Here is a 25,669-nt window from a genome sequence, read left to right as displayed (position 1 = left end):
AAATATGACTCAGTCATTGTCCATGCTGGTGTGAATGACCTGAGACGCACCTCCCTGGACTACATGAAAAGAGACATAAAGGAGCTCTCTGAGCATGTAGCCCAGGCCGGTATGACCCTGACCTTGAGTAGCATCTTACCCTCACCAAGAATGATGCCACAATATGAAGACAAGATGATCAATTTCAACAATTGGCTTAAGTACTGGTGTCATTCAAAGGGGATCCAATGCCTGTCAGCTTGGGATGATATGCTTGACAAGCCACGATGCTTCGCTAGGGATGGCTTGCACCTGTCACCCCTGGGCTTTCGGATATTGGCAAAGGCTCTTGCTACCCCCATAGTGCCTTTTTTAGGCAAGGCTCAAAAGACAAACCCACCTCCATAGGTATCACAAGGGATATGAAACTAAGAGTAATGCTACTCAATATCATTAACAATCATTGGAATATACTTAGGTCACACCCTCTTTTGGAAGGCTACCTGGGGGAACGGTGTTATTTTTCATACAGAAAGGGTAGAACGCTTGGTTCACATTTCTCACATTATAAAAGAGCAAGCATCAAGAATGACACACTCTCCCAGAGGACATTGACAGGGGACAAACTTATAGGTATATTTTCCTGTGGCCATTGCAGTTTTTGCAGTTACATTTTCAAAACTATAAGTTTTACCAGCAAAAATACTGGTCATATTTATAACATTGAATTCTTTGGTAACTGCTCTGAATGGATAATTTATCTGGCCACCTGTACTTGTCAGGCCTTTTATGTCGGACAAACATCCAGGCAATTCCGCATTAGAATATCTGAACACCTAGGGGATATTAGAAATCATAGAATAACTAATGCATTATACAGACATACGACCAAGCATTCGACTGCAAAATTTTCTTTCATCATTATTGATCGTATAACTGATAACCGATCACTTAAAACAGGGTGGCATGATATTTTGAATAAGAAAGAAAAAAGATGGATCATAAAACTTGGGGGGCTTTTCCCTCCAGGATTGAATGATAAACTATGATCAATGTTTCAATATTTGTCTAATATTCTCCATCCTTACATTTTTTATCTTTTTTTTAGATATCACAACATCCGGATGATATTCCTCATTACATCATGGCACACATGATGGTTTCTAGTTTTTGTTTATCATTTATTATGTTCTTTAGTATAGGTGTTTAATATATAAAAATAACATTTTTATTTAGACATATGAACATATATGAATAATCATGATTTTTTCAAATACTATCATTATTTTGTAAGCCAACATATATTGACATGGTTATTATATCACTGTTCATGTTAAACATCTATCTTTTGGTTTTGTTAACAGGAAGTGATGTCATTCTTTTCTGATTTAATGAAGCTATTTAAGCAGGTGACTTTTACATTCATGTAATACACTACTGAAGAAAGCCTCGTGCTGAAACTGGTCTAGTTTCAGTTTAATAAATATATATTTATCAGATCTTCTCTGGTGCTGGCTATTTTTTCCTTTTGATCAACTAATGCTACTCAACGCCAGAAGTCTAAACCTCAAGATGCACGCACTCGAAACTCTCCTTAGCATGGAGAACATCGATATCTGTGCAGTAACAGAAACCTGGTTCAGGGCTCCCGAGAGCACCCCAGCACTACCAGGTTATACCTCATACCATGCTTTTCGGCCCCAAAACTTGGACCAAACCACAAAATGAGGGGGAGTATCGATATTCATCAAAGATACCCACACCTCCAGGTTGGTGGCAAAGCACGAAGCATCAGAGACTATCCATGTGCAACTAACAGTGGGTAAAACTGCCTTCCAGTTTATAGCCTGCTACAGACCACCCTCCCAAACCCAGGAACCCAACTCGGCCTTTCTGAGAACACTGGAAAATATGAAGGTCTCTCCAGACACCATTATATTGGGCGACTTCAACTACCCAAACATAGACTGGGAGCATTACTCTAGCTCCAACACCCTAGCCCAAAGGTTCCTAGAATTTATAAACTCAAATGCTATGGAACAACTTGTTACCACTCCCATAAGAGGGGAAAACATACTGGACCTGATCATCACCAACATGGGGACTCTGTGCTCCAGACCAGAAGTGTATCCCTCACTGGTAAGATCAGACCATAAACTAATCTCACTGGATATTCACATCCCGACCCCACCCCCTGCCCAGAAAACCACAGTGAAAAACTTCTCTAAAGCAAATTTCACACTCCTCAAAACTGAGGTGGAATCCTTCAAAGCCCCCGGGCCTGTGGAAAATACGGCCCAGACCGCAGAATCCTTTATAAACGCATTCTATGAACATCTTCAGGAATGCATGGATCATGCGATCCCAAATAAAACCAAGACCCAATCCTCCAAAGGCAGACATCCTGTCTGGTGGACCCCAGCCATAAACAAACTACAAATACAATAGAAGGAGGAAGCTACTAAATGATAGAGCAAAATCCCAAAAAGGGAAGGCATCACTGATCAGTATTAGCAAAAAACTACGGGCACTCATAAAATTGTCTAAGGCCAGCTTCGAGAGAAAAATTGCACTGGACACTAAGGATAATCACAAGGCTTTCTTTAGTTATGTTAGGAACCTGGGTGATAATTCCCAGATATGCTCAGAATTAGTCCAAAATGACAAAAAATACACTGAACCCACAGACATTGCCAACATCCTAGCTGACTGGTTCAGCGCAAACTCCCCAACCCCCTCAACAAAAGGGCAAATATCTATCCCAGCAGAGTGCTGCCCCCCCCTGACATCTCAGATGCTCAGGTAAGAGCCGCCCTCTCCAAAGCAAAAAACACAGCATCAATGGGACCAGATGGTGTCCCGGGCTGCGTCCTACATGAACTCCAAGAAGAGCTAAACCCAAACATAAAACTGCTGTTCAATCTCAGCCTTACTACAGGATATGTGCCCAAAGAGTGGCGTACAGCAACAGTGGTCCCTCTCCATAAAGGTGGATCCTCAACGGATCCTGGAAACTATCGCCCCATAAGCCTGACTAACTTGGTCTGCAAAGCTATGGAAAGGATCATCATGGACCTCATAAATAAAGATATTGGGGACCTACAGACACTGGATCCTACCCAGTTCGGCTTTGTTAAGGGCAGATCCTGCCTCTTAAACCTGGTTGATTTCTTTGAAACAGTCACCAAGGCCATTGACAAGGGGAAGGTTGTCCACACAGCCTACCTGGACCTCGCAAAAGCCTTCGATACAATACCCCACTCGGGCATTATAGATAAGCTCACCAGCTTAAATATAAACCCCTATGTCACTAGATGGATTGCATACTGGCTCAAGGACAGAACCCACATGGTTAGAATTGCTGGAGCCATGTCAGACTCCAAACCAGTTACAAGTGGTGTCCCACAAGGCTCAGTCCTGGGACCTCTCTTGTTCGGTATATATTTCTCGGAGGTACAGGCCAACACAGAAGGACTGTGGCTGACCAAGTTCGCAGATGACTGCAAACTGGGCCATAATGGACTCTCAAGCTGACACAAGCAAGCCCCAAAAGGGCCTCATAGAAACAGACAACTGGTGCCAGAGCCATAGCCGCAAGCTAAATGCCAAAAAGTGTATAGTCATCCCTTTGGCAAAAACAAAGTGCCCACAAATTACCACATAGGTGGTAATCCATTAAGTACAGAAGAAGTAATTAGGGACCTGGGGACCCAAGCTGATAGCAATCTCTCATTTGACAACCACGTGGCCAAAGTGGTTAGAAAAACATTTTATATAGCCCACCTAATCATGAAGGGATTCACATCTAGATCAGGGGAGGTCATCGTGCCTCTTTACTCATCCCTCATCAGGCCCATAATTGAGTACAATGCCCCGTTTGGGATGTACCTTACCAGACACCTGCAGCAACTGGAAAGACCCCAAAAGTACCTCACCAAGAGGATCAAAGGGATCAAACAGATGCCATATGCTGCTCGGTTAAAGAAACTCCAGCTCTACTCAGTGGCATACCGCCTGTTCAGAGGCGATCTGTGCCTGACGTATAAAGCCATGTCCAGCCTGGAATTAATGGACATGCTGCACCTCAGAAAATCCAAATCCCATCAAGCTATGCGCTCGAGAGACTTGAACCTCAGCACTGAAATAAATAGGACATGCTGGAGGGACAGATTCATAACCCAGAGGCTCCCTTCGCTCTGGAATAAAATAACAGTCCAGGTTGGGCAGAGTCCCTCATTGACTCTCTTCAAGAGGAATCTTGATGAGTGGATGGGAGATCGTAGGTTTACCCTGGGTATCACTTCTGTGTCACTGTTAGACAGAGGCACAGTATACTAACCTCGAAAAAGGGCATAGCAAAATAAATTTAAAATGGGTGGCGAAAGCCAAACACATTCTGGCTAGGCTTATAAATGCCCTAGGGCAGATAGCCTAGTATGAACCTATGAACCTATAAGACTGCCCCGTAGAGCACCTACTCCAACTTGGGACCTCAACTTTGTTTTGGAAAAACTAACTTTACCTCCTTTTGAGCCAGCTAACACAGCAGAATTAAAATATATCTCTTGGAAAACTGCTCTGCTCCTGGCAATAACATCAGCACGAAGAGTTTCAGAATTACAGGCACTAATGGCAGTGGAACCTTTCCTCATTTTCCACCAGGACAGGGTGTCCTTAAGAACTAACCCTACGTTTATGCCAAAGATGGTATCCAGTGTGGCTCCAAACCAAACTTTTCACCTGCCAACTTTTTATCCTAAAACCACAGAATAAAGGGGAGAGACTACTGCACTCTTTGGACATTCACAGGCAGTTACGCTTCTGCTTGGACAAAACCAAAGCTTTCAGAAAATCTGAGCAATTATTGGTAGCATATGCTGCAGGAGCACAGGGAAAAGCCATTTCAAAACAGACTATTTCAAAATGTATAGGACATTGTATACGTTTCTGCTACACATACCATGGAAAACCTGTACCTAGCAGCATTAGATCTCTCTCCACCAGGGCAACAGCCACTTCAACTGCCTACCTCAGGGGAGTACCTACCAAGGATATTTTGGAACCAGCAACTTGGAGTTCTGTACATACCTTCACCAAGCATTACCATCTGCCTCTATACTCTAAATCCAGTGCTGGCTTCGCCGCTGCAGGGCCTTATAGCCACCCCTAATGCCTTATAGAACCAGCCACCCTACCTCAGCTTTGGCATTCTACCCAAGTGTAATGACTGCAGCAGTGTAACACGATGAACATGGTACAGTTTTGTACCTACCATAAATGTAGATGTTTGAGTGTATACACTGCTGCACTCCATGTTACCCTCCCTCCTTCCCCTCTTACTGGCTGGTATGTACCTATGTCTTCAACCCTTACTACCTATGGGGAGTATTTGCTGGTAGCTGTAAGTTGTTTTTTGCTTTTCTTATGTATTTTTTTTAGCAATTGGAATTGCCTACCTATTTAGAGGCACCTGACATCTGGGGCAAGAAAAACTGAAGAAATTGGCGTCGGCTGCATCTTATATACCCCTGTCACACTGACTTCAGGGAGGAGGCGACAGCAACCGACGCCGGACCAAGACTTTGGAACTCAGGCCGACTGTGGAACCGCCTGACGGCAGGAATAACCCAAGTGTAATGACTGCAGCAGTGTATACATTCGAACATCTACATTTATGGTAGGTACAAAACTGTACTTTATGAATAAATGTGGGTATATTCATTTGAAGATATGCTCCATCAACATGTAATTCGCTCTGCTTTTCTTCAAATCAGCCCATTTAATTGCAAGTGTTGTAAGTCTCATTACTCATTACTATTGCAGTTATATGAGAGTTATCATTTGGAATAGAACTTTAGTTGGATGCCAGACATCTGCTGTCCCTTTGGATTTATGGATGTATTCTCATGCCAGGACCATTAAAAGGCTATAAAAGACAGCCCATTATGCTTCTTTCTGCATTCTTTTTTTTATTTTGCTGCCTGAACTAAACTGTTGCTCCACCAACCAAAAAAAGTTTGATCAGCCATTGCAGTCTGAAAAGGAACAAAGCCATAGGAGATAATTCTGGTAATCTTCACTCCTGTATTTAGTTATTTGGATGGAGAGCAGACAGTTGTGGACAAACTGTTTCTGGTAAAGAGATTCAATTTCAGAATTCTCATGAAAATGAGTATTTAAATATATAGTAAGAATCCCCAACCCCCACACCATCCCACACTAGGAATCATCTGCAAAGACTTGGAAAGAACCTTGCATATAAATCGATTTAGGTTTGGGCTCTGGACGTCATTCTTGTTCCTTCCACACCCTTTTGTTCTAATTTTCCCAAGCTGTAATGGTTGACGCAACCAAGAGATGCCATCAGTAATGCAGGTGCCTGTTCATAAGTGATAGAAATTTGGAAGGAATACATGGTTTAATCATGAACATCTGGCACCTGAGGGTCAGATTTCTGTCCTCTGCACACATTCAACTTCAATACAAATTTATCTCTAAGAGGAGGAAAAGGGAATTCCACCGTATTCAGATTGGTTGTAATCAGGGCTTTATACCTGTTTGCCAGCAGAAATGGCAAAATCAAGATGTTTGGTGTGGCATTGCTACAGTCTGTTTTATCTTTACTTCTGCATTAAGTATACTTGGAGTCTGCACATGCATGATGCATTCCCATTTGCAAAACTGTCAGAACTCCCATTTTCAGTTTTTACTGTGTAGAATTTCAGCATTTTTGCTGCCCCAAACAGCAAAATACCCGACTTCAGTGTTTCCTCACTGGAGAGTTAAATGAACTAATAGCTGCCCTTAGTTGAATAATTGCTGGATTCATGCTTGTCCTTTAAAGACGTTTATTTCAGCCGTACAACAGATCTTCTTTTGTTTCCAAAATGTGGCTATTGTTTGCAAAAAGTCAAATCAGTAGTGCTGTCAAACGGAATGCTTTATAGGAGTGTCTTGTTTGCAGAAACATGCATGCTCTCTTCCTTAGCAGAGTCCAACTGATCATGTTTTTCCCATTTGACTCTTAATGAGGCTTACTTATCAGTTAGAATGTTTCTGAAAATGCTGGGATTTGTATTCTCCTCAGTCCTGATGGCCCTTTATGCTAGACTCCACATGAAGAAAATCCAGTGGTTTCTCAAACAGTTACAAAGCCAGAAGTCACAGCTGCTAGATTTCATTCTATCTTTTTGGTATTTTCTAGTGAAATAGTTTATTTTCCAGATCCAGCACACATCCCTGAATCAGTATCTCATATGTTTACCTCTTCTTCCAAGGCAGACACTTGACTACTGATGCTAGGATTATGCTTGGGGAGCCTGCTTTCAGAGATTAAAAATTGAAGAGTATAACTTATTTTTTCAATAAGTAAACATATAAACATAAAAGAAATTATAGCAGTACATCTGTACTGGCATCATTCCAGTCGGTTCTTTAGCCAGTAGTCCTTACAATGTATGGTTTGTAAAGAAGGAAGGAGGCAACCCCTCTTTTGAAGATTGACAGTGGTTGCCGCGGAGCCGGCAGTCAAGTTATAAGCTTATCTCTGCAGACCACTTACATTCCAGATCAGCATATAATTAAAACAGATTCCATGATCAGAAATATTTTGCAAATGGAAACTGTTATGCACACATTTTTGAGCCTACAAAGGACTTAGTGATGTCCAGAAATCAATCTGCTTGCATCACACTTGAACATTCACCTTCCAGTGTTCTTTCTATTCCAGACTGCCTCCTCTTGTTGTTGTCGGAACAAGTGCTGTGTCACTACCATGAACTCAGGATCTTGTTTGTGTAGTTCCACTGATGTCTTTAATTTTGCATCCATAGTGATCTGTTCATTGAGGAAGTCTGTGAGCTGCATGGATTTCTGTATCATCACAGAAGTGTATCATTCCTAGCACTATGCTGGCAGTTAGTGACCTTATTATATGCAGCTTTGTAACTGACTAAGTTATCCCGAGCTGCAGCTCCCACTTGTGTAAGCTGTTGCGATTGACTTTTAGCTGTCATATCCAGTCAATCTCAAATCTTGGTTTCCCTATCACACTCCTGTCTTTGACAAGATAATTCTTTATTCATTCATTCTTTGTTAACCTGGTAGGTGGACTGTTCTTGGGGCCATTTTAATCCATGACAGATGTGTAGTAGCACACTGTTTTCAGTTGAAATTTTTGCCATTCCCCTGTTCAATTACAGTTAGTGACCCATCATTGGGGTATGAAAAAGTATGCCTTATGCCTTTTAAGATGTCCTTCAAGGATGCATCTGCAGTCCTAACATATGGGTTGTCCTGCCTCAGGCAGCCCTTCGGTCGGCCGGATTCCAAAGTCTGGGTCTGGCCTCGGCTGATGTCGCACTTCACCCGACGTCATAGCTGCTGTGAATTGGGTATAAAGGCATCAGCCGACGCCATTTTCCTCAGTCTTTCTTGCCGCGCGGTGCCCGACGCAGAAGCTGTTCACAAGTGCCGGTCGGTCAGATCCAGAGATTTCTACTACCAAAGACTTCTAAAAAGCTAAGTACCCCGTTGGGGACTCTTTCTTGCCTCAGCCGATGTCAGAAAAAGTAAATAATTGTTTAACTTGTGGGAAACAAATACCTCATAAGGATTTCCACTCTTACTGCCTTCCTTGCTTAGGCCCAGACCATGACGTATCAGCTTGTCTAGCCTGTGCTTCCTTCAACCGACGGACTCTCAGACGTCGGTCGGAGTTTGCAGAGGAGTTTTTTGGTCCCGCTTTTGCTTACAAAATGCCGTTGGAGACTCCGACTTCACAATTAGCTAAAAAGCGTAAGGAAAAGGACCGACACTCGCGGTCCGCGGTTTCAGCCGAAACCACGGTTAAGCCAACCGCGAGTGTCTTGGTTTCGGCTGAAACCGAGTCCTCTGTTCTTCCTTTGGCCGAAAGCTTGGCTCCGACAGCCGAGGCCTCACACAGCATGGCTGAATCTGCTACTGAAATTTCTCCTGCTGTAGCAGGCACCAAGGATTTATCAGATACTATTCCTTTAGACATATCTACTCCTGCACGTGGAGCTGCTAGTCCTCCTGCTTCTATGTCTATCAAGGCTTTTTCTAGGGCTAAAGCAGCTAAATCTTCTAAGGCCTTGCCTGCTAAAACCCCCTCACACAGGCCTACCTCTAGTTCCCAAATGCTCAGCCTGGCTGAGGATCTCATTTCTGTGATCAGGGGATCCCAACCTCACCCAGACAGGGCCTCTCAACCCCCTCCAGAGAAGAGGCCTAGAGCAGAGCCCCCGGATCCAGTTTCTACTGACTATTCCTCGGATGATTCAGAAAACTCAAATCCTCCAGAAGGCCCTTATTCTCCATATGAGGATTCTGATGCAGAAGACTCCATTCCTTCTGCCTCTCCTCCTGAGGAATTTTCTTTTGGGGAAACCTTACATGCTATGAGAGAGCAATTTCAATGGCAGGGCCAGGATTTTTCAGATTCAAGGAAAAGGCTAAGGACCTTTTTACATTTACCACAGCATAGACCTTTAGCCATTCCTCCAGTACTAACAGTTGTGGATGATGCATTTAATGATGCCTGTACTGCCCTTGACTCTCTTCCCCCGGCCCCTGCTAAGCCCGACAGATATTACAGGGCCCCGGACACCCACTTTCACTTGTATAAGGCTCCTATTGCAGATCCTGAAACCATTTCACAGGGCCCCAAAGCTGTAGCAGCTGCCTCTGCCAAAAACCCCCTTCCCTCTGAAAGAGAATCTAGAGCATTAGAGAGATGGGGTAAAAAAGTTTATACTTCTGCTACTTTTTCGGCTAGGGCCTTAAACTGTCAGTTCCACATGATTCAGTATCAGGAATTTTTGTTAGACCAGCTAAATAAAAAACTGTCCTCTCCTGAACCTATAGACCATAAGTCCCTTCAGGATTTGGTACATAACACTCAGCAGGTCAGTAATCATTCCTTAAAATGCGGCTATGATGCACTGGAGGCTTCCTTTAGATCAGCTATGACTGGAACAGTGATCAGAAGGCATGCATGGTTAAAAGAGCAATCCTTACCAGGCCATGTAAAGTCAAAGCTCCTGGATGCTCCCATGGAGAAACAAAGTTTGTTTGGCTCCCCTGCACAGCAAGTGCTAAAGAAGGTGGAAGAAAAAGCAAAATCTGTCCAAACAGTCAAGGATTTCTTACAGGTCCAGCCTCTGAGGTTTAGTAGAAATTGGCCTTCGAAGAATTGGTCCTTTCCAGACACTTCCAGAGCACAGAGAGGCAGAAATAGGCACCCAAGAGGCAGAGGTCAATCCAGAGGTGCCTACAGGGGACATAAGTGGCAGCCTAACAACCAGAGAAGTACTGCCACAGATCCAGCTACTACCACTTCACAGGACAGACACAATGACTTGACTCTGACACCGCCTACCAGGGAACAACTGGAAGCACCCTTAGGCGGAAAGCTAGCCTTATTTTCCGTAAACTGGCATTACATTACAGGAGACAAATGGATTTTACAGACAATAGACAAAGGCTACAGGTTTCACTTCCACACTCATCCAAAAAAGAGAGGAATGCCAAACCTACCACCAAACCAAAAAACAAACGCTCTAGGACAAATCAACCACTTACTAAGGATGAGAGCTATAGAAAAGGTACCGCTTATGGAACAAGGACAAGGATTTTACTCCAGACTTTTCCTGGTACCAAGGAAAGAAAGCCAATGGAGGCCTATTCTCGACCTGTCCGCTCTGAACACATATATCATGGTTCCAAAATTCAAAATGCTGACCCTACAGCAACTTCTTCCCATGCTGGGCAAGGAGTCTTGGCTGGTGACTCTAGATCTCAAGGAGGCATACCTGCACGTCCCTATACGACCAGATTGCAGAAGATACCTCAGATTTCTTGCAGGATCAGAGCATTATCAATTCTCAGCATTGCCCTTTGGCTTATCTACTGCACCCAGAGTATTCACGAAATGCCTGGCATCAGTAATTGCTCATTGCAGGCTTCAGGGAATTCAGATTTATCCATACCTGGACGACTGCCTAATACAAGTGGACAACAAGACCAAATTAACAAAAGATTTGGAAAAGGTTATACAACTACTGCAAGCCCTGGGATACACAGTCAACATGAAAAAGTCAAGGCTGGTACCATCCCAAAGGGTAACATTCTTGGGTGCAGAACTGGACACTTCAAATCAGATGGCATTTCTCACAGCAGAAAAACAAAAGCAACATCCACTCTATTTCATGGCATTAACAACACAGAACCAGCTTACAGCAAGGAAAGTCCTGCAAGCCCTGGGTTACATGGCATCCTGCATAATATTGATTCCACATGCCAGGCTGCATATGAGGAAGTTGCAATGGTACCTAAGGAATATATGGTCTCAACACAAGCACAGTCTAGAAGCCCAGATTCCAATAATTCCATGCCTGAAACAAGAATTCCTGTGGTGGGCTCAGGCCTGTCAGTTGAACAGAGGACTGCCTTTCCACAAACCTCACCCAAGCCAGACTATCACCACGGACGCCTCAGACCTAGGCTGGGGGGCACACATGGTGGACAAGTGTATACAAGGCCTTTGGACACAAGATCAGCTGAACCTACACATAAATCAAAAAGAGATGCTGGCAGTGAAACAGGCAATTCAGACATTCAGACCGTTTCTTCAACAGGGTCATTTGCTGATAAGGACGGACAACACCACAGTCATGTGGTATATCAACAAACAGGGAGGCACACACTCATATCCTCTATGCCGGATGGCAATGGACCTGTGGAATGTGGCCCTGAACCTCAACATTCAGCTCCAGGCCATATTTGTGCCAGGAAAAGAAAATATTCTAGCAGACACCTTAAGCAGAACTACCACGGATGCCCACAAATGGATGCTGCATCCAGACATCTTCAAATCCATTACAAAGAAATGGGGACTACCAGAAATAGACCTGTTCGCATCCCCACACAACCACCAATTGAGGAAATTCTGCATAAGGACATACCACCCACTTGCTTGGAAGGTGGACTCCCTATCCTTCATTTGGGAAAACCTGACAGCATATGCATTCCCACCTCTTCCTTTGATGCACAAAGTGCTACTGAAGATCAAAGAAGATCACCCAAGGATCATCCTGATAGCTCCAGACTGGCCAAGGCAGCATTGGTACCCGCTACTGAGGAGTATGTCTCGGACACACGCATGGCCTCTACCTCTAGTTCCTTTACTGCTAACACAGAACAACTTCAAGATCCTACATCCAAACTTGAAAACACTGCAGCTAGCTGCTTGGAATATTACATAAAACAAAATAACCCAGATTTATCTCAGAGGGTTAAAGACATTATCCTGGAGGCTCGCAGACCCTCTACAAGGAAGACTTATTCAGCCAAATGGAAAGGATACCTCATTTGGAGTGCAGCAAAAGGAGAAAATGTATCATTAGCAAACATAGCTAACATCCTGGAATATTTAGCAGAACTTTTCCACAATGGCCTGTCTTACTCCTCCATTAAGATTCATGCATCAGCAATTACAGCAGAATACAACATGGATCCTCCAGTCTTCTCTCATCCTCTAGTCAGGCAGTTTCTGAGAGGAATTAAAAATGTAAAACCTCCAAGGAAGCCACCTTTGCCTACATGGGACCTTAACTTTGTGCTGGAAAAGTTAACACTTCCCCCTTTCGAACCAGCAGCAACAGCAGAATTACAGTACTTATCTTAGAAAACTGCTTTCCTGCTTGCAATCACTTCAGCAAGAAGGGTTTCTGAATTACAGGCATTAATGGCAGTACAGCCCTTCCTTATCTTCCATCAGGATAGAGTGTCCTTGAGAACTAACCCTACTTTTATGCCAAAGGTGGTCTCCAGGGTATCATTGAACCAAGCAATCCACCTACCAACATTCTTCCCCAACCCACAGAACAGCGGGGAAAGACTACTACATACCTTGGATGTGCACAGGCAATTGCGCTACTATCTGGACAGAACCAAGAACAATAGAAAAACTGACCAGCTTCTGGTAGCATATGCAACAGGAATGGAAGGAAAAGCAATTTCAAAACAGACAATCTCAAAATGGATAGGAAATTGCATTAGATTTTGTTACTCTTTTCATGGAAAGACAACTCCAGAAAACATCAGACCTCACTCCACAATGGCTACAGCCACTACTACAGCTTTCTTACGAGGAGTGGCTACCAAGGACATTTTAGAAGCTGCTACTTGGAGCTCCGTGCATACATTTGCCAAGCATTATAATCTACCTTTATACTCCAGATCCCGAGCAGGTTTTGCAACTGCTGTTTTGCAAGGGATCTTAACTGCACCATAATCATCTTAGTGCCTCCTCTCCCAGTTTGGCTATGGTATTCTACCCATATGTTAGGACTGCAGATGCATCCTTGAAGGACATAGTACAGTTTTGTACCTACCATAAATGTAGATGTCCGAGAGGTATGCATCTGCAGTCAGGATTACCCACCCTCCTTCCCCTCTGTGGTACTCCTAGGTATTTGCCCATCTTGTAGCTAGCTGGGGAATCTATTATGGTGTATTTGTTTGTATATATGTATATACATGTTTATTTTTGTTTGCTCTCTACTGTTTGGAATCATTTGCATTTATCCAAATTTAGCCTTCCTAGAGGGCACCTGGCATCTGGGGCAAGAAACACTGAGGAAAATGGCATCGGCTGATGCCTTTATACCCAATTCACAGCAGCTATGACGTCGGGTGAAGTGCGACATCAGCCGAGGCCAGACCCAGACTTTGGAATCCGTCCGACCGAAGGGCTGCCTGACGCAGGACAACCCATATGTTAGGACTGCAGATGCATACCTCTCGGGCATCTATATTTATGGTAGGTACAAAACTGTACTTTCCCTGCTGTTGGACTGACCAGCACCAGTGTCCTTTGCTGTAAAGAACTTCCATATCATCTCCATTTGGCTATTTATCATCATTGTATTCTGCACATAACATATAAAACTTCTTTCCCCAAGTAGTAACCACATCATCTATTTGTTACTGCTTGTTTTTGCCAACCACATTATTAGAAGCAAAATATTGACATCCTAGGTAAGTATATACGATCACGGCCTAATTCTCTGTACTTGTAAGGTGCTGCTTGCAGGTGCTCTAGTTGCTTAGTTGAGATGTCTTATCCCAACAAGAAACAAATAACTTGTAGAAGGTAATGAACTGAATGCAGACTGACAACCAAGGATGATCTTTAATGCTTTAAAACAAAGAAAATGATTAAGTGCTTTCGTCCTGGATGTAAAGGACTTCATCAAAACCATTTTCCACTTGATCAGATAGTGTCATTTAAAAACTGACCCAAATCATTTGTTGGTTTAGTCGATATTCTTTGTCAAAGTCAGAGTTAAGTAGATGTACTAGTTGTACATCTTTGTCATCTTATGTGATATGTGTTAGCGGTCTTATTGGTAGCTTGGAGTCATTGTGATGAATAGCAAATTTAATTCAGCTACATTGTCATGGCATAAGTGAAATCACTCGGAAACAAATTGCTGTCAATGAAGTAATTCATCTTTATATACATTTCCTTTCCAGATCAGGAGGCATACCTCTCAACTGTACAAATTTTCACAGAATGTCCAGATATTTGCCTCATATTTTTGGCTTATTACTCATAAAATTGTGGTTTTCTGGCAAGTCATTGCAAAATAGTTGGAGGACTGATGTCATAAAATAATGACAGACATCTGAGATTCAGACTTCATACCCTTCAGAAAAAAATCATGCTAATGCAAAACCTGTAATTCTATCAACTTTCTAAGTTTGTAAAAGCAATATTTTAAAAATTGTCCTTATTTTGGCTTCTTTGTCCCCCCCCCTCCATTATTTATTGTTTTGTTCAGATTTTTTGCTGTAAGGGATTGAGAGCTTTGTCGGGAGGTGGTGCTTGTGTTAACACAGTGCAAGACAGGTTGTCTTACATTGCACTGATTTCATGAACTTTCTGACTTTGGAATGGTGTCTATTCCTCTCAAGGTATGTAAAACCTAAGCGTTTGGGGGAAGAAAACGCTGACATATTAATTGCATTAGTGTAACAGCTGCATTGCCTACAAGTGCATTACAGTTTGGAATACCAGTTAATGTGTGGTCTTTAGAATCTAGTCCACTTCTCCCATTTTACTTGCCCAACAGTTTGTACACCTAATTTACATTGTTTTGATGTCATGCTGACTCACACATAGTACTCGTCTGTATTGATACTGTGCTGATTTTCATGTAGTCGAGATTGTTCATATTGTAAAATTTCATGCTTCTTGTCCCAGATTGCAAATTTAAAGAGTTTTAGTATTTGCTCAATTACCCAGGTTAAAAAAAAAACACTTTGAAGCTGAGACAGTTGAATGTTTGTAGATCAAGTAAAGTAGGATGCCTGCATTACTGCACTTCTATGGCCCTGTAGTAGATCTCATATCATGTTTACCTGCAATAAGCATCCAAGTTTTCCCCTCTGTTGTAAGTGGATTGTACTTGACATCCTTGTTTGGCTGCTGGGGTAGAAAAGTGACATGTTCTTTTAAGTACCAGTAGCAGCTTAAAATGTAATGTCATTGAAAACAATAAGAGACATTTCACTTTCAGAAGTACTAGCCACATGTTTTCACTAATGCTGTATATGGAAATAATTTGTGGTTTTAATCATAAATGATTTAGAATAAATGTTTTGTGCTGTTCCTGTTGCAGTACTTATTGTTTCCATCCATTGCACATGTTATGGCCTACCTTGTCAAACTGCATTAAGTTTTGTGGATACAGGGATACCAGAGCATTGTAGTAAACCCAGAATTTTCTTTAGCTGTGCTGTTTTTTTCCCAGGTGGAATTTGAGGATGGCTCACAGCTGACTGTCAAACGCAGTGATATTTTCACTTTGGAGGAAGAGTTACCGAAGAGAGTGAAATCACGTCTGGTGAGTTTAGCTCCAGAAAAGGATTCTGTTGAAATCCTAAGTGTTTCATATGACAAAACATCTGGTAGCCTGACGATGAGGGGTTATTTTCTTAAGGGGTCAGTGATATTATTATTGCATTAAAAAAGAATGGTAAAAATTGAGTTGTTTTGCATTCCATCCCATTCTCAGCAGAAAAACCCAAGTAATGACAATCCTAGAATTGTGGAAAGAATAGCAGCAGAAGGTTGTATGAATTAATAGCCAGTTGAAACTTGTACCCTTCTTGCACTGTGCTTTTTATGTATTGAAGTTTAAATAAAACATCATCATCTTTTATTTTAAGGCACAGAAAAGCATGTTCTTCACCTCTGACTAGTTAAACCCAGTAAAGAGTTAGCTGACAAAAAATATTTTGTCATAGAACAGCAGTTAGGTTCCCATGCAGATGTGTGAGAAGTAACCATTCAAGGGATCAAGCAGATTAATTAGAGAAAATAAACTTGCTGTAGAGCCAAACTCCAAAGCTTAAGCACTCAGGAAAGTTAAGATGAATAAGACATGGATTTGATGGAAGTGAATGAAAGAAGCCCACAAAAAGTCCACATGTAACCTAAAAAAAAGATATGGATAATACTGTTAACAAAGCTTGAAAACATTTCATAGTTTTGTTTAATGAAGCACTAAATAATGCTGCATGAACAGTGCAGTGTGGATCTTGGCTAATTTAATTAGTCATGCTTCTTCCCTTTGAGGCGTGGTTATGGAAGACGGTGGCCAAGTTTAGGGGTAAATTGAATACAGGACAGGTGTAGGTGTAATAAGCCCTGGAGTTTGTAACTTTTGGTATTAAATTTTAAATCTGGAATTTAATTTGAATTACATCGGTTCATAGGTGTGTACTAGGCTAATGGCCCTGGGGCCTTTATAAGCCTAGAATTAGGATTACCCTGGCATAGTGCTACCCGACCTTAGTTCCCAGTGCCTCTGTCGAGTAGAGCCACTGGAGTATTCCCTGGGGTGAAGTTTCTGTTTCCCATCCACTCATCAAGATTGCTCTTGAAAATGGTCAGCTTGACATGTATGGGAAGTTTGTTCCATAGCATGGGCAGTCTCTGGGTTCTGAACCTGTCCCTCCAGCATGTTCTGTTAATTGTGGTAATGAGGTTGAGGTCTCTGGAGCGTGTGGTGCAGAGGGATTGGAATTTCTTTAGATGTAGCATTTCTAATAGAGCTGGGTCAGACATAGCTTTGTAAGTCAAGCAGAAATCGCCTCAAAGTCGGCAATATGTGACAGAGAATAATTGGAGTTTTTTCAGTCTGCCCATATAGGACAAGTGTTTAAGGCCAAGGATCCTTTTTGTGAGGTACGTTTGCGGCCTCTCCAGTTGTTGCAGGTGTCTAGTGAGGTACATGCCAAATGGGGCATTGTACTCGATGATTGGCCTAATGAGGGAAGAGTAGAGGGAGAAACTGACCTCTTTCTTCCTGGATGCAAAACCCTTAGTAATGAGATGTGCCACATAGAAGGACTTTCTAACCACAGTGGCAACGTGGTGATCAAAAGAGAGGTTGCTGTCGACCTGTGTTCCCAGATCTCTTACAACGCCTTCTGGTTCAGTGGACTACCATCAGTGTGTTAATTCATGGGAACCGAGTTTTTCCCAAAGGGGATGATGACACATTTTTTTGGCATTGAGCTTAAGGCCATGGTTCTGACACCAGTCGTTGGTCTCAGTGAGACCATTCTGTAGGATGTCAACATCACTTGGGGAGTTAATAAAAACTCCCAACTTGCAATCGTCTGCGAACTTTGTCAGCCAGAGTACCTTCGTGTTGGCCTGGACTTCAGCGAGTGGATACCAAACAGGAGAGGACCCAGGACTGAACCCTGTGGGACTCCACTCGTGACTAGTCAGCAGTCTGACTTGGAGTCAGCTACTTTCACGCTGTGAGTTCTATCTGTGAGCCACTTTGCAACCCACCTAGTGATATAGGGGTTGATGCCAAGCTTAGTGAGTTTTTCTGAGATTCCTGAGTGGGGAATGGTATCAAAAGCCTTGGCCAGATCAAGGTAGGCTTTATGAACCACCTTGCCTTCATCCACAGCTTTGGTGACTGACTCAAAGAAGTCAACCAAGTTGAGCAGGCATGATCTACCCTTCACAAAACCAAACTGTGGGAGATCCAGAGTTTGGAGATTCCCTATATCCTTGTTTATTAGGTCCATGATGATGCATTCCATAGCTTTGCATGTCAGACTCATTAGGCTAATGGGACGATAGTTCCCAGGGTCTGTAGTTGCTCCTCCTTTGTGGAGAGGAATGACTGTAGCAGTGCACCATTCGGTAGGGACAAAGCCTGAGGTGATGCTGTGATTGAACAGGGCACATAGGTGAGGTGCCAGTTCACTCTGTAGTTCATGTAGAACACAACCAGGGATATTGTCAGGTCCAATAGAAGCTGTATTCTTGGCCATGTTCCTGTTTTATGATCCTGTACATGCTATTCAGATTTCTGCATGCTCTAAATTACTGGGATAAAATGCAAAGATTTGTCTTATGTAGCCAGAGGGGTTGCTGACTCATCTAGCACCCAGTGCTGGTCCCAGAAACAGTGCCCCACCCTGGTAGCTATTCAAGTGAAGAGCAAAAAAAAAACAAAACAAAACAAAAAGCTTGCCTTTCTGCATCAGCATCTTGATAGAGATTGCAGGAACTCTGCATCGTGCCTTGTAACACTTACACACAGGGCATCTACCCCTCTCTCCCCACCCTTGTTGTTACTGTACTGTATGTAGCTTTTTAGCTTAAGTAAACCATTTTAAGTTTATGTGCACCAAGGATGAGGTTGAAGGGATCACAACTGTGTCAAATGACCAAGGGCAAGAGGTTCTTACCTGATATGTAAAACATATAACTTGACAGAAACATGTGAGGCTTTGTAAAGGAATCCAGATCAAACTTTTTAAATTCTTTTCCTAGATTCATGTTTTCAGTTAAAGTCAGGCTGTATCTTGCTACAGAGCTGTTTTGTGCATTTGAACAAAAATGGATTTTGAACAGTGGGGTCTTTGTGTGGATGTCCTGTACTCGTTCATTTACTCTTGCAAAAGCAAGCAGTAGGAGAGTACCTTCTCTAAGGCAGGAGATTTTTTTTTTAAACAAGAAACATCTTTATTAAATTACAGAACCACAAAAACCCACAAAGTAACAGCAATAGGCACCAGGTTAATAAAAATCCATGTAAAGAACACAATTCACAGCCTTTTTTGAACACTTTCATTCTGTTTACTTATTCAGAACTTCATCAGAATAATTCACCAAGAAAAAAACATTAGTTTTAAATACAAATTTACACAGTGATGTCACATAAAAGCATCTAATAAAATCACTACTTTTATGAAAACTCAATGAACTGAGCCTATCGTCCATATTTAAAGTGAAATATTGCTTGACGTACTAAAATTATTAAAACATTGAAAAAGCTAAGTTTTAAATAATCTTATACTTTGTGGGGTTTTGTGGTACAGCAGTATCTTTATTAAATTATCACATATGACATAGGCAATTATATATTTATATAAATGAAAAACCATAGTGACATAATTTTATTTGTAGTTGCAAGCATTGCACATTACATACTCTATCCAGTGATTGTCAGTCAAACATTACCTAGCTCATTCAAATCCTGCCTTCTTTTAAACCTCGTTCATTCTCTGCATATATAGTTCCCACAATTCCCATTTTTTCCTGTGTAATTTGCTCCTACCCTTTTCTAAAGATACTATTTCCAGTCGTTTTATTTCTGTTACTATATTCACTACTTCTGGTAATTTGGTTTAGACTTAGATTTCTATTTTCTTTTCTAGTAATTGCTTTTTTGGCAGTCACCATAAGTAGACTGTGCAAGGTCTAGGCAATTCCAATTCTGTATCATAGCTCAAAAAATCATTTCTTAGTTGCACCAATTTGCTTACCCAGTATCTCTGACAGAGCAGTCTGCAGAGAATCTTTAAAGTCTGACAAATCATTATAATCCCAGAAAATATGTTCCCAGTTAACTCTTTCTTCCCCATCACACCTCCAACATTTGCTGTATACCTCAGGAAAAATTATTTGGAGTCTACTTGGGGTATAAAATTATCTATGTTAAACACTTCCAAGCAAAGATCTTAAATCGACTTTGTTGCATATTTGGGAGACATATGTGCACCCCCTACGTTATTTGTGAATTGCTTATCAGTCTCTCTTCCCAATCCTTTCTAACCTCTTCTGATTGATTATTATAGTTATCATGCAATATTTTCAATGCTCTACTAATTATTCCCTTTTTTAGCAGCAGCTTCTATTCTAGATTCTACTAAAAACTCTACCAGTGCTAGTTGTTTGCTTAGTATCCCCCTATTCCGTTCTCTTGTTCTCTTTGCCAATACTCTGATATCAGTCCTTGATAGGGAAGACATTCTCTGTCCTGCAGTACAAATAAATTCTTGGCCTTTTTCCATTATATTACATTTTCCTCTCTAATCTGCTCCCAATACCTTGGTTCTTTTACCGGTTTTCTGCAATAAATTCCAGCCCCCTCTTGCCTTTTGTCTGTATCCCTAATTGCAATCATCCTGTCAACAGAATCTCCTTTCTTCATTCCCATGTTGGCTTAGTTCTTAGAATACTTTCTGCTACTTGTAAATATAATATTCTCCATGGTTATTGTTATTCTCCTTAAGGATCTGCATCCAAAAATCCCAGTCTGTCCTTATTTCTTGAAATTCCCCGTTTCATCATCACCCCTTTCCACTTTGAGTTATAGGATGGTTATGTAGTCCAATCTCGCCTACATTCTTACCCGTGGGTTCGGAGCCGAATGTCGGCTCCGACTCTTGCCATACTTTAGCTCGAAGTCTTTCAATTGCCTGGGCTAAGATGGTCTCCCATGCTGCACTGCTGTCTCTCCCCAGATCTCATTTGCCACTCGTGTAGCTCTGACGTGGTCTCACTCTTGGCTGTGGCTAAGTATTCTTTTCATCTTTATAGCAGAGAAGATTTTGCAAAACAAGCTGTTTTCATAGCCATTTGTGTGCGTTATCTTTGAGCTGTGTTTGGAAAAGTTTTTTTTTTTTTTTCCCTTCTTGTCTTAGCGTGTTTCTTGTGGTATCCCAATAGCTGTTTTTCAATGGGCTAGGCCCGTTTCAGTTGGAGGACCTAGTCTGTCCCCTCGCTTATCTTTGTGTGCTAACTTAACTTCCCTTTGGCTAAGACCGTTTAATTTAGATGAACTAGTCCTCCTTCTTGACCTTGTGTTCTAGGACCGTTTAAGTTAGAGGTCTTTGTGATGTACTGTCTGTTTGTTCTGTTCCCGCGCTTGTGGCTGATTGACCGTTGATCTGGTTGTTGGGTTAGTGACTCAGTTTTTGTAGTGACCATGTCTAAAGATACTAAGGAGCATAAGCCCTCAGGCTTTAAGAAGTGCACGAAGTGCAGTTATAAGATGTCTATCACTGATGGACACTCTGTTTGTGTGTACTGCCTGGGAGCGATTCACCTCCAGGAATTGTGTAGTTTTTGTCATGCTTTTAGCCCGCATGTTCTTCAGGAAAGGAAGAACAAATTGATTTTGAAGGGACTTCTGAAACCCTCCTTCGAGGAGGGTTTGGAGAGTGCTTCCAACTTTAAGCCTTTTCCATCTAAAGCTAAGTCTTCTAAGACTAAAAAGCGATCCCAGGCTCCATCAGTATCCTCGGAGCTGCCGGAGAAAACAGCTAAATCTTTGATGACATCCTCGGCTCCAGTTTTATTTCTGTTACTATATTCACTACTTCTAGTAATTTGGTTTAGACTTAGATTTCTATTTTCTTTTCTAGTAATTGCTTTTTTGGCAGTCACCATAAGTAGACTGTGCAAGGTCTAGGCAATTCCAATTCTGTATCATAGCTCAAAAAATCATTTCTTAGTTGCACCAATTTGCTTACCAGTATCTCTGACAGAGCAGTCTGCAGAGAATATTTAAAGTCTGACAAATCATTATACTCCCAGAAAATATGTTCCCAGTTAACTCTTTCTTCCCCATCACACCTCCAACATTTGCTGTATACCTCAGGAAAAATTATTTGGAGTCTACTTGGGGTATAAAATTATCTATGTTAAACACTTCCAAGCAAAGATCTTAAATCTTGTAGACTTTGTTGCATATTTGGGAGACATATGTGCACCCCCTACGTTATTTGTGAATTGCTTATCAGTCTCTCTTCCCAATCCTTTCTAACCTCTTCTGATTGATTATTATAGTTATCATGCAATATTTTCAATGCTCTACTAATTATTCCCTATTTTAGCAGCAGCTTCTATTCTAGATTCTACTAAAAACTCTACCAGTGCTAGTTGTTTGCTTAGGTTCATAGGTTCATAGTTCATAGGTTCATAGTTTAGTATCCCCCTATTCCGTTCTCTTTGCCAATACTCTGATATCAGTCCTTGATAGGGAAGGCATTCTCTGTCCTGCAGTACAAATAAATTCTTGGCCTTTTTCCATTATATTACATTTTCCTCTCTAATCTGCTCCCAATACCTTGGTTATTTTACCGGTTTTCTGCAATAAATTGCAGCCCCCTCTTGCCTTTTGTCTGTATCCCTAATTGCAATCATCCTGTCAACAGAATCTCCTTTCTTCATTCCCATGTTGGCTTAGTTCTTAGAATACTTTCTGCTACTTGTAAATATAATATTCTCCATGGTTATTGTTATTCTCCTTAAGGATCTGCATCCAAAAATCCCAGTCTGTCCTTATTTCTTGAAATTCCCCGTTTCATCATCACCCCTTTCCACTTTGAGTTATGTGATGGTTATGTAGTCCAATCTCGCCTACATTCTTACCCGTGGGTTCGGCTCCGACTCTTGCCATACTTTAGCTCGAAGTCTTTCAATTGGCTGGGCTAAGATGGTATCCCATGCTGCACTGCTATCCCCAGATCTCATTTGCCACTCGTGTAGCTCTGACGTGGTCTCACTCTTGGCTGTGGCTAAGTATTCTTTTCATCTTTATAGCAGATAAATTTTTGCAAAACAAGCTATTTTCATAGCCATTTGTGTGTGTTATCTTTGAGCTGTGTTTGGAAAAGTTTTTTTTTTTTTTTCCTTCTTGTCTTAGCGTGTTTCTTGTGGTATCCCAATAGCTGTTTCCAATGGGCTAGGCCCGTTTCAGTTAGAGGACCTAGTCTGTCCCCTCGCTTATCTTTGTGTGCTAACTTAACTTCCCTTTGGCTAAGACCGTTTAATTTAGAGGAACTAGTCCTCCCTCTTGACCTTGTGTTCTAGGACCGTTTAAGTTAGAGGTCTTTGTGATGTACTGTCTGTTTGTTCCCGCGCTTGTGGCTGATTGACCATTGATCTGGTTGTTGGGTTAGTGACTCAGTTTTTGTAGTGACCATGTCTAAAGATACTAAGGAGCATAAGCCCTCAGGCTTTAAGAAGTGCACGAAGTGCAGTTATAAGATGTCTATCACTGATGGACACTCTGTTTGTGTGTACTGCCTGGGAGCGATTCGCCTCCAGGAATTGTGTAGTTTTTGTCATGCTTTTAGCCCGCATGTTCTTCAGGAAAGGAAGAACAAATTGATTTTGAAGGGACATCTGAAACCCTCCTTCGAGGAGGGTTTGGAGTGTGCTTCCAACTTTAAGTCTTTTCCATCTAAAGCTAAGTCTTCTAAGGCTAAAAAGCGATCCCAGGCTCCATCAGTATCCTCGGAGCTGCCGGAGAAAACAGCTAAATCTTTGATGACATCCTCGGCTCCATTGTTCTTGGGGCCGCAGGAAGTGTCAGTTTCTTCTCTCGGAGCCTGTTCGGTGCCAGTCGCCTAGCATTAGGCCGGTATTTCCTCCTCGCAGGTCTCCTTCAGAGAGGAGGTCTTGATCTCCTTCCCTATCATCTAAATCCTCCAGGACCTTATCGGATGTGGATGTCGATAGAGTGGTGCAGAGACGTCTTCAGTCACCCGTTTTGGCTAAATTGTTTTAGGCTCCGACCCAGTCGGCTCCAGAGCCGGTCCCTCTACCTACATCGATACTTCCTCCTCCAAGCGCATCTCATCTTTCAGAGCCAGAGTGCTCGGCTCCGTTTTATGTCCCTAGGTAGGGTCCGACAGCCCCTCCTGGCTTATCGGTTCCAACATCAGCTCTGACTCCGTCGGCATCGTCCATGGGGTTCAGGACTCAGGATTCCTCGGTCGGACCTGAGGGGGAGGCTTCAGGACACCTCTCGGCTCCTAGTCTCCCTCTCTGTGCTTCGGCGCGGGGAAGCCTGACTCCTGTCTTGGCTCCGGACCTGGTCCCTTCTGATCCGAGGTCTTCCATGGCTGGTCGATCTTCGGACCTGGGAGGACGAGCTTTCGAGGCCATGCAGAGTGCGCTGGCCAGGTCGTCAGTGGCATCATATGGTTAGGTCACTCTGTCCCCTGCAGCACCGGTGCTGGTCTCTGATCGCCCTCTATCTCTTGACACTGGAGCCCCAACGCCTCAGGGTACCCCCACGAGTGGTCCCCATATTTCTGAGGGCCCCTCAGAGTTTTTGCCTGAGGAGCCAACCAGAAAGAGAACATGCAAGATTCCCAAGATGAGTCTCTCACGTCAGACACCTACCTCGCGGAATCGGAGGGGTCCCTAAGTCATCCTCTGAGGATGTTTCTTTCTCTGACATCCTAGATGTTTTGAAGCAAAGAGGTGACTGGCCATCCAAAGTCCCCTCCGAAGAGGAGTTGGTGTTCCTGAAGGCCTTTGGTGCTCAGCCCTCCTCCTCTTGGGTGTCTCCACCCTTCGACGAGCTTCTAGATCTGGTTTGTTGAAGGGTGTGGGAAACCTATGACTCTGTGGAACCAGTCCCCTGGAGACCCAATAAATTTTTGTTTGCCCCTTCTGATAAGGAATTTCTATCCAAGGGAGAGTCCCTGTGGATGCCATGGTGGTGACAGCGGCCACCAAGAAGGAATTGGCTGAGACTTCTTTCACCGTCCATTCCCCTAACAAGGAGTCTAGGACTATGCACCGGTACGGGAAGCGTATGTTTTCTTCAGCGGCCTTTACTTTGCGGTCACTGAATTACTTATCACACTTTTCACGGCTCCAGAGAGATCTCCTAAAGGAGCTTGGAGATACTCTAACGGGTAACGTTTCTGAGGTGGTGGCTTAGAAAGTCAACGCTCAGATGCCTACCCTCAATTCTTTTGCGAACTCCTCCATGAGGCTGATCTCTCACATAGCCAAGGGAGCGAGTAGGGCAGCAAGTTCAGAAGTCGCTCTTAGGAGACATGCCTGGATGCGCTTTTGTCATTTTGCGGAGACCTTCAAGTCTACATTCACCAACGCCCCGTTTGATGGTTCCTCTTTGTTTGGAACAAAGGTGAAAGACACTCTCACTAGGTGCGAGCAGGAGGGAAAAACTCTGTCTACCATAGGAGTCCATTTTTCCCTTCCCTCTAGGCCTTATCCCAAGGCTCAGAAGAGTTGGGAAGATGTGGTTCAAGAAATCACAGAGGTTTTTTCCCGTTGCACAAGGTGATTCCCCCTCCAGAGGCAGGGGAGGGGGTGGTTATTCAGGTAGACGCCGCCCTAGGGGCAGAGGAGGCCCTCGTAACTCGGGAGACCGCAATTCTTTCGTGGTTCTCCCTACCGCCGCTCCTGATGGGAGGCCCGACTGTGCATTTCCGGAGCCAGTCGGGGTCGCATCTCACTATACCCGGAGGCCTGGCAAGGTATCACCCAGGACCAATGGGTTCTACAAATAATTTC

General features: G+C 42.8%; 1 protein-coding gene across 1 annotated transcript in view; it reads left to right on the top strand.

The window, feature by feature from the left end:
• KDM4B (lysine demethylase 4B) overlaps positions 1 to 25,669 on the top strand; it is a gene marked incomplete in the record, with an annotated part of 3,340,808 nt that overhangs the window by 3,197,059 nt on the left and 118,080 nt on the right. Inside the window, 1 exon segment of the mRNA XM_044054047.1 lies at positions 15,819 to 15,911. Within this exon segment, the coding sequence (XP_043909982.1) occupies positions 15,819 to 15,911 (93 nt within the window).

Source organism: Protopterus annectens, chromosome 13.part0 (genome assembly GCF_019279795.1).
Source record: "Protopterus annectens isolate FY-2018-M chromosome 13.part0, PAN1.0, whole genome shotgun sequence".
NCBI lineage: Eukaryota > Metazoa > Chordata > Ceratodontiformes > Protopteridae > Protopterus > Protopterus annectens.
The sequence above is the reverse complement of the archived record's forward strand: the minus strand, read 5'-3'. Positions and strand labels throughout refer to the sequence as shown.